At 37.2% G+C, this 13,421-nt stretch overlaps 1 protein-coding gene across 2 annotated transcripts; it reads right to left on the bottom strand.

Moving 5' to 3' along the window:
• Positions 1 to 816: 816 nt before the first annotated feature.
• LOC107567956 (ras-related protein Rab-35) lies at positions 817 to 13,191 on the bottom strand. 2 transcript variants are annotated; one of them, XR_001606688.1, is made up of 7 exons: positions 12,928 to 13,191; positions 12,102 to 12,152; positions 11,269 to 11,392; positions 7,125 to 7,249; positions 5,702 to 5,826; positions 3,458 to 4,340; positions 817 to 835 (listed from the first exon to the last, which is right to left on the bottom strand). XR_001606688.1 is itself a non-coding variant. In XM_016253774.1 (6 exons), exons 1-6 carry the CDS (start codon positions 12,977 to 12,979, stop codon positions 4,218 to 4,220), a joined length of 600 nt encoding a protein of 199 aa, XP_016109260.1. In that variant the 5' UTR covers positions 12,980 to 13,191; the 3' UTR covers positions 3,439 to 4,217. The 2 variants fall into 2 exon arrangements, 1 of the variants encoding a protein (XP_016109260.1); XM_016253774.1 differs by lacking the exon at positions 817 to 835 and having other exon boundaries at positions 3,439 to 4,340.
• Positions 13,192 to 13,421: the final 230 nt, after the last annotated feature.

Below are 13,421 nucleotides of genomic sequence, written 5' to 3'. Positions count from 1 at the left end.
TACCACACTCTATCTACATTCTCTCATTGAGTCTCACTGGCTTGTGAAGATCTGGTTTCCCTGGTGATGTCTGTGAGCGCCATGGCAACAGCCTCCCCGAGCTGTGATGGAGAGAGACATGGGAAATTACAGAGAATATAGAAACCATCTGAGTTCATAGACAAGACGATATCACCAGCACTCGCAGGTCATTAGAACAATCACGACGACACCATGCTCTAAAACATCCGAAAAATAAAGAAATCAGCTTGCCTGACAAATTAATCACGTTTCTTCCTTAGGTTTGGAGAAATGTAGCACTGCATCAGTGTCTCAGCAAAGGATGCTCTGCAGTGAATGGGTGCCGTCAGAATGAGAGTCCAAACAGCTGATAAAAACATCACAATAATCCACAGCACTCCAGTCCATCAGTTAACATCTGGAGAAGACAAAAGCTGAAACTAATCCAGCATTAAGACGCTTTTAACTCAAATACATTGAGTCCATAACCCATAATAACGCTTCCTCCAGTGAAAAAGTGCATCTGCTGTTCTCTCACATATTTGTTTAGAGCAGTTTTGGATCTGTGCAGATTTCTCTCCTGATTCACACCAGAACACTTTTTCACTGGAGGAAGCGTTATTATGGATTATGGACTCTATGTATTTGAGTTAAAAGCGTCTTAATGCTGGATTAGTTTCAGCTTTTGTCTTCTCCAGATGTTAACTGATGGACTGGAGTGCTGTGGATTATTGTGATGTTTTTATCAGCTGTTTGGACTCTCATTCTGGCGGCACCCATTCACTGCAGAGCATCCATTGCTGAGACACTGATGCAGTGCTACATTTCTACAAACCTGAGGAACATCTTGGATAGCCTGAGCATTGTATGACTTGAATGTAGTGCATGAGTCATATAGTCTACTATTATGATGCTGCAGAAAGAAAATGCCATGGAAACATCTTCATCATTCTGCACAGTGCAATGCATCATACTATGAACCTGAATGCATTACACATTCTACACACTGAACAGATTCTATTAAAGCAGTTTATTTTTCAGTTTTACTCTTTAAACTCACAGGAGCTGCAGGAGCAGGAGCAGATGGAGCAGACACGACCTCGGGTCACCGCACCAGCAGGACGACAAACGAGGACATCTGGAGCTAAAACTACAGTACAGCTTCATCGAGACGTCAGAGCAGCAACACACACTATTCACACTCGCTGGAGAACATGCAGATCTCAGTGCCAAGATCGTCAAGACACGAGTACGTTTCTGTTTGTACTGAACAAACAAGACTTTAAAAACATCAAAGCAAGAGTCATTTACTGTAAAGAAAAGCACTTTTTCACATCTTGTGAATTCAGCGTCACGTGATCCTTCAGAAATCAGTATAATATGCTGATTTGCTGCTCAAGAAACATTTCTGATTATTATCAATGTTGAAAAGTTGTGCTGCACAATATTTTTGTTGAAACAGTGATACTTTTTTTAAACACTTTTATTCATCAGACACGCATTAAATTGATCAAAAGTGACAGTAAATACATTTATAATGTTAGAAATTTCTATTACAAATGCTGTTAAAGTGAACTTTCTATTCATCTGTGAATCCTGAAAAATAAAATGCATCACAGTTTCCACAGAAATATTGTGCAGCACAACTGTTTTCAACATTGATAATAATCAGAAATGTTTCTCGAGCAGCAGATCAGCATATTATACTGATTTCTGAAGATCATGTGACGCTGAAGACTGGAGGAATGATGCTGAAAATACAGCTGCGCATCACAGAAATACATTACAGTTTAACACATATTCACATAGAGAACAGCTGTTTGAAACGGTAAAAATATTTCACAATATTGCTGATTTTACTGTGTTTTTTCTCAAATAAATGCCACCTTAATGAGCAGAAGAGACATGAAAACATTAATAAATCTTAACTAAAACTTTTGACCGTTTTTTTAAAATACAAAAATCATTTAAAAGTTAAAAAAATTATAATTTTTAAAAAATGACACAAATGTTAAATGTTAATTTCTTTTACACATGAGGGACACAAATGTAAAATTCAGATTCTATTTTGTAAAATGAAGCACCTGTAACACAATTTAGATTCTAGCCTGACTGATATGATATGTTTCTGATTTGTCTCCAAAAATGCATTTAAAAACTTATCCAGAAACAAAGAGAACCAAAGCAAAATGTAGCTCTGAATAAAAGGCAGGAGTTTGTCACAGTGAGCCGAATAATGCTGTATTAGAGCGACACCTAGTGGTGAAACAACCACAGTAACATTTTATTTAGTAAAGACAAGGAGTGAAGATGAACATTTTGTTCTCTTAAAATGTTTATTATCGTTAGACTCGTGTTGGGACAATGAATATGAGTAATAGTTCATGGTTTCCAGTGTACACCAGATCATTACACAAACAGAAGCACACAGATGCATGTGTCAGTGTCCACATGCAGACGTGCGTGGTCGCACGCGTGTAAGTAACATATAAATTAGCACAACCGTGGTTTCATAAGGGTTTGTCGCAGATTCCCTGTGAGCATCTCAAAGCAAGAATCATTCACTCCCACAATCTGTCACTGTAATTGCGTATTAGGATCCAAAAGCGTCACCGGCAACACTCAGCTCTTCAGGGAGTGATATTTTCAGTCATAAATGCCGCTGGTGTCTCGATATTCCTGCTGAAGAGGAACTAGATTGTGTTCAGAAGATCTGAGGAGTCAAATACAGCAGGTTACAGTCACATGATCTGCTTCAGAGAGGTCACTTTTGTTTTTCGTCTCTTTCAAATTGGAAAATAAGGAGAGATCACGCACTGACACCAGCACTGAGAACCATAAATTCAATTAAAATGCTCATTCTGTCATTATTTACTCGCCTTCATGTCATTCCAAAGTCGTTTGACTTACTTTCTTCTGTGAAACACAAAAGGAGACGTTTAGCAGAATGTTCACGCTGCTCTTCTCAGTGAAAGTAGCATGAAAAACTTCATGGTTTGCAATGACATGCAGGTGAGTAAATATAGACAAAGTGTGCATTTTCACATGAATTATTCCTTTCAAAGGAATAGTTTATACAAAAATGAAAATGTGCTGTAAATGTGTTCATCCTCAGTTCATCCGAGATTAGGATGAGTTTGTTTCTTCATCAGATTTGGAGAAATGTGTCACTGCATCAGTGTCTCAGCAATGGATGCTCTGCAGTGAATGGGTGCCGTCAGCTGATAAAAACATCACAATAATCCACACGTGCTTGACCTGTGCAGACTTCGCTCCTGATTCAGACTTAACATCTTAATGCTGGATGTGTTTCAGCTTTTGTCTTCTCCAGATGTTAACTGATGGACTGGAGTGCTGTGGATTATTGTGATGTTTTTATCAGCTGTTTGGACTCTCATTCTGACGGCACCCATTCACTGCAGAGCATCCATTGCTGACATGCTACATTTCTCCAAACCTGATGAAGAAACAAACTCATCCTAATCTTGCACAGCACATTTTCAGCTGATCAATTTTTGCATCAACCCTTAAATCCGCGCTTTCATGCAGTTGCACATGAGATTCAGCGTTTCCTCGCAGCTTTGTAAATATAATAACTTTCAGTCAGTGGCACCAGATTCATTAAACACTACTGTGTGTTTGATTGTATAATTTGTTAGTAAAAAAAATAAATTTTACAAAAATGAATGACAAAAAAGAACGCAAAAGGCAAAACAAATGTCTCTTGGTAGTTGGCAGAGCAGCACACATTTGGTCCGTCTGTGACGACGTGCATGAAAATATGGGAAAATTCATAATGTTCTCCAACTTATATGTGGTCCTGATTGGTGTCGGTAGATGTTAAGTCACATTAACACTGCAGTCGCTCACATTAGGGCTTGTTGGTATGATTCCACAGCATGTGAAACGCAGACAATGACGAAGATGCAGACGTTTCATTTTCTATTTTAACATTTCTGCGGCAGATCTTCAGGGGAAAAAAAACAACAATGAAGTGCGATGCCACTGGAATCCAATCCTGCTAAAACATCGGAGTCTGTAGGCGTCCTCCCAAATCCAAACGGGCTCATCATTAGTAAATCTCTCTCATTACTAGTCTCTCACGGGTTGGGTTAAGTGTGTTAAGCCGTCTGGCTCTTGTCAGTTCAGTGGCGTTTCGTCGATTGGCTCTCTAAGGGTGTGTGTGTGGGTGTGTGTGTATACATGAGTCCGGTCCATTAGCAGCATTTCTTCTTGCGTTTGCTGCTCTTACTCAGTTTGACGACTTCGCTCTGCTGCTGCTGTTTGGCCACAGACTCTTTCCGGACCTTCAGGACGAGCTCAGTGATGCAGTTGAACATCTGATGCACAGACAGACACAATAACACATCAGTGAGACAGTCTGAATCAATAAAAACGGTCACACTTTATATTAGGTGGCCTTAACTACTCCGTACTTACATCAAAAAATAAGTACAATGTGCTTATTGCGTTCATATTGTATCGCAACAGCAGCAAAAGTGTTTTGCAGTGTGATACGGGTAAGGTTAGGGACAGGTTTGGTGGTATGGGTAGGTTTAAGGGTGGGTTAAGGGATGCATGGGTCAACGGTGTAATTATAAATGATGTAATTACAGAAATTAATTACAGATGTAATTACATGCAGGTATTTTTAAAAATATACGTACAATGTAAAAACATGTACACAATAATTGCATTGTACCAAATGATTAATTTAAATGTAAGTACATAGTAGTTAAGACCACCTGATATAAAGTGGGACTATAAAAACAAAATGCATTTCTGAACATTAGATGTTTGCTTAAAATTATTTGAAAAAAGGCCCATACCGTACACTTTTGTAGTATACAGTATTATTTTAGTATCATTGTGATACTATTATAGTTTATTAAAATTCTGAATTTATTTCTGTTTTTCTACTTTCCATTTTTGTTTTAATTTTAGTTAAAGGTTTATTAATTTTGTTGCGTTTTACAAATTTTTTTATATTTAAATATATATATATTTTTTTTTTTAATTTCCATTTAATAATTAGTTTAAGTTTTACTTATTTTAATACATCATACTATTATAGTTTTATTAATATTTTGAATCATTTTTTGTCTTGTTGTGTTTATAGTTTTATTGTTATGCGTTTATAGTTTTAGCTTTATAAAGTTTTCGTTTTACTTATTTTTTTTCAAAATGATATAATAAATGATCCGAGGAGTATTTTGAGCTGAAACTTCACAGACACATTCTGGGGACACCTGAGACTTATATTACATATTGTTAAAAGGGGCATAATAGGTCTCCTTTGAGTCTACTGATTAAACATCCCTGACGCGGTTATTGACCTAAACTGATCTAAATAATGACTCTACTGTCCCATTTCAGAAAGTGAATTTGTTTCATAACTGATGAATTTTACAACATTAATACTGTTACTTTCCTGTTTGTTACTGTGAAGCAATCTGTACTGCATAAAGCGCTAGAGATATAAATATGACTTGCAGCACTAAAACAGCAGATATAGTTCCTATTCCCCAAAAGTCTTCAGTCGGGAAAGGAAGTTTCTGAAGGCTCTAGTATGTCACACAAAACTCTTTCATTACAAATAAATGAGACAGATGCTGCTTTTCATGATATGACTCCATTGAAGGTTTTATTTTCTGTAGCATGATGATGTTTAATCTAACCGTGTTTGAAAAGCTTGACTTACGTCCTCGACGTTGACGTTCTCCTTGGCGCTGGTCTCAAACAGTCGGATGCACATCTGCTCAGCAAACTTCTGCGCGTCGTTGGTCTCCACCACTTTAGAGGCGGGATCGTCATTCTTATTACCCACTGACCCCAGAGCAGAGAAAAGAGCGTTAAAACCAAGCATAACCAATAACCACAACAACAAGAGCTCCATATGAACCAAGAGCAAAGTGCCTATCATTCAGAACATGCTGAAAGGCTGAATCTGAAACGCCATTAAGAAATGCCAAGCTCATATTTCATCCCAAAAATATAAAAAATTAAAGAAAAGATTGAAGATAAAGAAAATTATGGCTATTATTAGGACCACTGTTTTTAATATGAAGAGTTCATTTGCAAAAACCGATAACTCCATTTTTATTTTATTTTCAGAAATCACGTTTTTTTTATTGCGCATTCCAAGTAATATCAATCAAACTGCAGTACTTGGGTTGTTTTGATTAAGTAATAATAATAACAAACAAATACAGGTAATTTACTAAATTAACGTTAATTGAAAGTATGTTTTTTTTTACAAATTAAAAGTTGGTTTTATAGCAAAAGTAGATAACTCCCCATTTCATGTTTTAGAGTTTAAAAAAGCACTGGTTTAATCTTTGTAACCTCCTCAGACGACAATGTAGACGCCTGACAAACGTTGTTGTTGTGATCATAACCTGTATGATGTGATTACACGCAATACACATTATTATTATTATTATTTTTCGCCTGAAGAAGATATCACAGGTTCATCAAGTTCGTCGAAATGATCCTCGATCACTTTTAGTCAGCTTTGACGAAACTCCTCTCAGCTAGCGCGTCTGTTCAGAGTGAAAGTAGCTTGTCACCTGACCTGAATACAGCGCGCTGATTCGCTGAAATGGATTTATCGGCTTCTGTCCAAAAACAAGGGCGCTTGTCGGCTTCTGAAGTAAAACGTGAACTCGCGATGCCTTGAAAGTGGACAAAACCGGCTTTTTTGACAAAACGTGTTTAGGGTTCAGATCGCGCTATATGTGGAGAATAATGCATGGCAATCAGCTCTTTTTTTTTTTAAATGCCGTTTATCGGTTTTTGCAAATTAACTTCATATTTTCTTCAAAAAAAATCTTATTACTGCAATGCTAAAAAAATGCCAATAGAATAATAAATACAATTCTTAATTGCATTATAATTGTGCATGCACATTAATACATGTAAAGTGCATGTAAAGTGAACTCACAGAGAAAAAAAACCTTCTTAAACATATAACACACAAATATATACTGTATATATTTAACCTCAAATCTTGATGGTTTCTACTATTTCTATCCATTTTTCAACTAGTGCAGTTGAACTTTTTCACATGTAACAGGTCATTTCTTGGTGAAATTCATCCAAAACAACAACAGCAATATACTTACCTAATATTCGACAAACGTCGTCACAGTTTTGATTGATTTCATGAAGCCAGCGTTTGACGTTCACGAACGATTCGGCGCTGGAGACGTCATAAACCACTATAACGCCGTGAGTGCCTCTATAGTACCTGAAAGAGACCACCACACACACACACACACACACAACCACATCAGGGCTCTGAAGCTTTACCAATACAAAAATAAAACCACAATAAAAGGACAGACACGATGATGGACAGTGTTTGTTTGTTTATAATTTAGCATCATTACAGCAACAACGGCTATATTCACTGTGAGAAATAAGTGAAAAACCAAGTAAATAAAAAATTATTTATACATGGTTACATATACCACTTTCCGGATCAACATTTAACTCCGTAACATTATGCTGTTTTCATTTATATGCTGTCTATTGCTGATGATCGCATTATTTTTCATATGCATCTGTTTACATAAGAGATCGCTGGTTTCTCCGTCCTGTTCACGTGTGTTTTTGTTCGGGAGGTTTTGTACTCGTTCAGAAGATGCGTAAGAGTGCCCCGAGTGTATAACAGTGAAAACACGGAAAGCCGTAAAACTCGGAAGCGTTTTCTTGTAAAAGACGAGATAACTCGTCAATGGCGGGGAAAGAGTTAAAGTGTAACACTAGGACAAGAAAACCTGCTTAAGGAACAAAACATTCAACTGTCGCTTTAAGACTTTAAAGAACCATTAAGCAATTTAATTAAATCATACAAAAATGCTCAATTAAAATAAAATATTGTCAAAACAAAACCATTTTAAATAAAACACTAAAATATTTTATATAAATAATAATATATTTATTAGTTTACCTTCATGTCATGTGAGCAAAGTCACTTTTTTTATTTTTTATTATTGAAATATTTAACTTAAAATCTCTGGGAAACATATTTTAGCTCAATTATCTGTTCACAATCAGCTTGTAACACTCCAAAGAGAAAGCAAAACTTCAAAACGCATCATATGACCCCTTTAAGTTTTAGATAATCTCATCATGCTCTCATTGACCCATAGTTTAACACATTTAACACATTTTACCATGTTTAAATCCAGATTTCATCCTAAAATCAGCACTGAAAATGTGAAAGGGCCATCTAGACTCCAGCAACGAGCAATCAATTCTAAACGAGACTGGATTTGTGACCCGTGACTCTTTCACTTCCTGCGGCTGACATCACTGACAGGAAGTGGTTGTCTGAGGTGACTTTTCTCGAGGCACACATCATCAGGTCCTACGTCAAAACGTTCGTCTTCATGATTTGAGGATCACTCATGTTCAGAACACACAGCGTTAGCAGGTTTAAAGCATGATTTTTTCCCCCATGGGTCATAACAGAGGCCGTTTCTGAGCTGAAATTCACTTATTCTAATAGAAGAGCGTATCGCCAGCAGCCTTTGTGAAGCTCAAGCTGGAACTCAGCCTTAAAACACAGGACAATATATGTACAAAATATCATAATGATTATAACGATATAGAAATAAGTATAACTGGTGAGAGAGCCTCTTCTGCAGTGAACAGCAAAGCAAAGAACAAGAAAATAAAATTCAAATAAACAAGCAATTTGGTTTCATGAATTTGATTTAATTTATCTCGATTCGTTTGGAAATATGTTGTTTTATAAAGTGTATAATATTATTTTAATAATAAATGTATAACATTAAATGTATAAGATTGTGAATGTGATTTTAAATATATATATATATATATTCTATTTAATTGTAGGGCTTCACAATTTCACCAAAAAATTGCTACAAAATAATAGTAGTTACAAAAATATAGAAAATAAAAAAAATTACGCACAGAGTCTCTTCTGCAGTGGACACCAAAGCAAAGCTAAAAAAATTTATATAAATAAACAAACAAATAAAAAAAAGTTTGGGTTCAATTCATTTTGAATTATTTTAATATTAATATTTAATATTATATTAGGTTAAAATTAACAGTAAAAATTAATAAAATTAGTTGCTTTATTGTAATTTGCGATATATTGATTGATGTGATAATTAAAACTCATTTATTGTGTTGATTTTGTGACAAAACTGACCGATGTATTTTTTAACAAAAATAAAATACATATTATTTAATTTTATTAAATTCCAAAAAAAATTCAATGTAATTATTGGATAAGGGGGATGCTACAAATAACGTTTAAAATAATTTTATTCATGCATTAAACTAAAAAGCATAGGCTAAAAGATTAATCTTGAGATTCTGATATCATTCTGTAAAATAAACATTTTTAGTCTTCCACAAAAGCATGGGTTTGAATTTAATAACTACTCTTTAAAACCGCACTTCAAAGACTGATCAGATTTAAAGCTACAAGTTTCCCTCAATCTTCACGCTGTCTGAGCACATGAAACACGTCTTGGAAAGCGTGAAGTCAAACATGCTCTCGTCACGCACCGCTCAGCACATTGAAACTGAATGTATGAAGTGTCTAAAGGAAAGCGGCTTTAACCTGCGGTTTCCGCCGTCTGAAAGAGGAAACAAGACACTTTCAAACCTACTGTGTGAGATCACATCATTCAGATATCACTCTCTAAACAGATCACTTTTACCACTGCAACACGCCTCACTTTAAAGGGTTCGTATGATGCGATTTCAAGAGCATGGGTTTGAATTTAATAACTACTCTTTAAAACCGCACTTCAAAGACTGATCAGATTTAAAGATACAAGTTTCCCTCAATCTTCACGCTGTCTGAGCACATGAAACACGTCTTGGAAAGCGTGAAGTCAAACATGCTCTCGTCACGCACCGCTCAGCACATTGAAACTGAATGTATGAAGTGTCTAAAGGAAAGCGGCTTTAACCTGCGGTTTCCGCCGTCTGAAAGAGGAAACAAGACACTTTCAAACCTACTGTGTGAGACCACATCATTCAGATATCACTCTCTAAACAGATCACTTTTACCACTGCAACACGCCTCACTTTAAAGGGGTCATATGATGCGATTTCAAGTTGTTCCTTTCTCTTTGGAGTGTTGCAAGCTCTTGGTGCATAAAGAAGATCTGTAAAGTTGCAAAGACTAAAGTCTCAAATGATAGTCTTTATAAAGTTATAAAAGTTAAGAGTCAGTCACGCCTACCTAAAACGCCTCGTTCTAACACGCCCCCACATGTCTACATCACAATGTGGAAGATTTGCATTACGCCACACAAATGTTCACGCAAAGAAAGAAGGCGTAATTTTGATTCTCGCTGTAGTATTGTTGCTGCCGCCGCCATGTCGTGAAGGCACTGTGTGTTTCGTTGTGAAAGCGAAACTACTTTGTTTGGTCTTCCAAAAGAGGACACGACTAGAAATCAGTGGTTAAGTTGTATTTACAACACTGTTCCAGAACACTTCAACCCAAATATTCAGATGTGTGCAGCACATTTTATGGAGGACTGTGTCCTGATCCTGGGAGAGTAGACTACAATGCCGGCTGTTCTGACTCACAGATTGGAAGATAGTAAAAATAGCTTTTATATATTTAAAGCGAGTTTTTTGGGCAGTGTAGAGTAGGGCTTGTTGTTTTTCATTTCTCCGATCACAAATGCAGACATGGTTTTATGTTTACCCGGCACGATGCAATGCAATGCAACGCAACGTGTAAAAAGACAGTATAAGTCATTATAATCCGTAAATATGTCCTCACTGAATGCAACGAATGCCTCGTTTATAATGGGTTTTAATGTTTTTGTCTCGTCGCTCCGGCCGGACAGGGCATCATCACAGTATGGTGAGGGGCGTAACATTTCCGTCACACGCTTGAGGTATTCGGCCAATCACAACACACTGGATAGCTGGCCAATCACAGCACACCTTTTCTAAAAATGGACCCTTATGACTGGTTTTGTGCTCCAGGGTCACATTCGCAGTAAGCCATACAGCAATTTCAGTTTTGTTTAGGTTAATGATATACCCTTCTCTGATCCGTCTACATTGTTCTAGTGCAGCATCCTAAAGGAGTAAGAACAGCATAAGTGTATAAACTGGAAGGCTCTACACAGGGACACTCGACTCACAACCGTGTCTGAGTTCAGTTCATTAGGATGCATGCAATGCTGCTCTGAAACCTGTCAGAAAGAAAGCATCCTAGATAGGAGACAGGATCGGTGTAATGCATGCGTCACTCACGTGGAGGTGATCGTCCGAAATCTCTCCTGTCCCGCTGTGTCCCAAATCTGCAGCTTGACTTTCTCCCCGTTGATCTCCACCGTGCGAATCTTGAAGTCCACGCCGATGGTGGTGATGTAGCTGCCTGCAACGACACACAAACCAGCATCAAAATCACAAAGCGCTCCGTGAACTAAGCAGAAATGGAGAGCGCAGCTAAAACGCTGCTGATTTTATTCTCATAAGTACGCCTTCTTCTTCTTCTGCTCATTTATTTGATCACAAATATATGGAATATTGTGAAATATTATTATGATGTAAAATAACATTGTTCTATTTTAATATACATTAAAATATAATGTATTTCTGTGATGTGCAGCTGTATTTTCAGCATCATTCCTCCAGTCTTCAGTGTCACATGATCTTCAGAAATCAGTATAATATGCTGATCTGCTGCTCAAAGTGTTGTATTTTTCTTTGAAAAGCAAAACAAAAAAAGCACATTCTGGCTATTTAGTTTATGCAATGGTGAAAAAAAGATCAAAATACATTCAGCCCAGTGTTTAATTTTCTTTGGCTTCAGTTCATTTCGGTGCAGCCCTAATAAACGTAACCCTCCTGAACCTCTTCATGCATCTCTTATTTTGCAAATGTGTGTAAACCTTTGCAACATCAACCAGCGTTAAAGTATTGTGCAACTATTGGCAGGACTGTAGAAGTCAGCAGCTCAGATCATATACAACACGAGTGACAGAGAATCAGTTTTAGTGACTCTGGCTTCTATAACTACGAACCCTACGTACGTCTTTCACAGTTAATGTTTGTTAAAAGCACATGTGACGTGTTGATCCTACCTGAAAATGTGTTATCAGCAAATCTCAGCAGTAAACTACTTTTGCCAACACCTGAGGAAGAACAGAAGAAAAATATTACAGCTTCACACCGAACAACATTCATAAGCTCTGTGGTCGTAACTCACTTAGTTCCTATACTTTTATAGTCATTCACTTTCTATATAATTACATTATATGCATATATATATATACATGTGTGTGTGGGTATATATATATATATATATGCATATGTATATTCATATATGCATAATATATATATATATATATATAAAAGCATATATAAACATATATATATATAGATCGATATATATATATATACACACACACATTTGCATTACTTTTTAATACTTAATTTAAATATTATTTATTGATTTATTTTATTCCCTTTTATTTAATAATATATCAGTACAACATCCCAACATTAAATAAACAGCTCCCAGGCTGAAAATGACAGTAAATCCCACAACTTATGCATCTAACTTAGTTTGCTTATACATCGATTCTGTCACAGACAGTTCAACTAATATGCCAGGCAACATAACATATTAATATTTTACTTTATTAGACAATAAGAAGAATTTCAGAACACAGCCAGACTGTATTAACGTTACTCTAAACTGTTGACAGGCCCATTATATGAGCTAAAGCGAAACAACATCCCTATCGACCTCATCCAATGTCATTTATAAGCTGTCAAATTAATCAACGCAGAAGAGTTACGCGTGTATCCAGCACAAACAGCCCATCTGAAGTGTTCTGGCTCATGTGCGTGTCGCTCTAGGCGAGCCGAGGCCTGCTTCCCGTCTCATCCTCGGTGTTTCCTTACCGCTGTCGCCGATGATGAGCAGCTTGAAGAGGTAATCATAGTCCCGCGCCATGGCCCGGCTCGATCCCCCCGCGCGGAGAGGCTGTCCAGGAAGCGAAACCTCCCGCTGCTCCTCCTCCTCTCCCGGCGGAGAGGCAGCCGTATATGTGCTTTAACGTGTCCCCGGGTTTATTTTGAGCGGTTTGCGGGGTATCGGAGACTCACACACCGATCTACACTCGCAGCGGATCTGATGCTGCTCGCCTCGCAGCCGCTCAAACAAACCCCGCCCACAACTCGTGATGACTTACTGCGCAGGCGCACAAGACACAGCTGTACTTCAGCAGATGCTCCAGCAGGGGGAGCTAACGAGGCGTCACTTATTTACTGTATTTATTAGGATAAACCCCAGCTTAAATCAGTTATTAAAATGTGTGTGTGTGTGTGTGTGTGTGTGTGTGTGTGTGTGTGTGTATATGTGAGTGTGTGTGTGTGTGTGTGTGTGTATGTATGTG

The sequence above is a fragment of the Sinocyclocheilus grahami genome, unplaced genomic scaffold, assembly GCF_001515645.1.
Source record: "Sinocyclocheilus grahami isolate Dianchi unplaced genomic scaffold, SAMN03320097.WGS_v1.1 scaffold1200.1, whole genome shotgun sequence".
In the NCBI taxonomy this organism is placed as follows: domain Eukaryota; kingdom Metazoa; phylum Chordata; class Actinopteri; order Cypriniformes; family Cyprinidae; genus Sinocyclocheilus; species Sinocyclocheilus grahami.
Note: the sequence above shows the minus strand (reverse complement) of the source record. Positions and strands in the feature narration are given on the sequence as shown.

Coding starts and splice junctions, on each gene's coding strand:
- LOC107567956 (XM_016253774.1), bottom strand. CDS start 12,979: ATGGCGCGGGACTATGATTACCTCTTCAAGCTGCTCATCATCGGCGAC. Junction 12,153..12,927: donor GCTCATCATCGGCGACAGCG/GTAAGGAAACAC, acceptor GTTCTTCCTCAG/GTGTTGGCAAAAGTAGTTTA. Junction 5,827..7,124: donor CGACGTTTGTCGAATATTAG/GTAAGTATATTG, acceptor CTCTGGGGTCAG/TGGGTAATAAGAATGACGAT.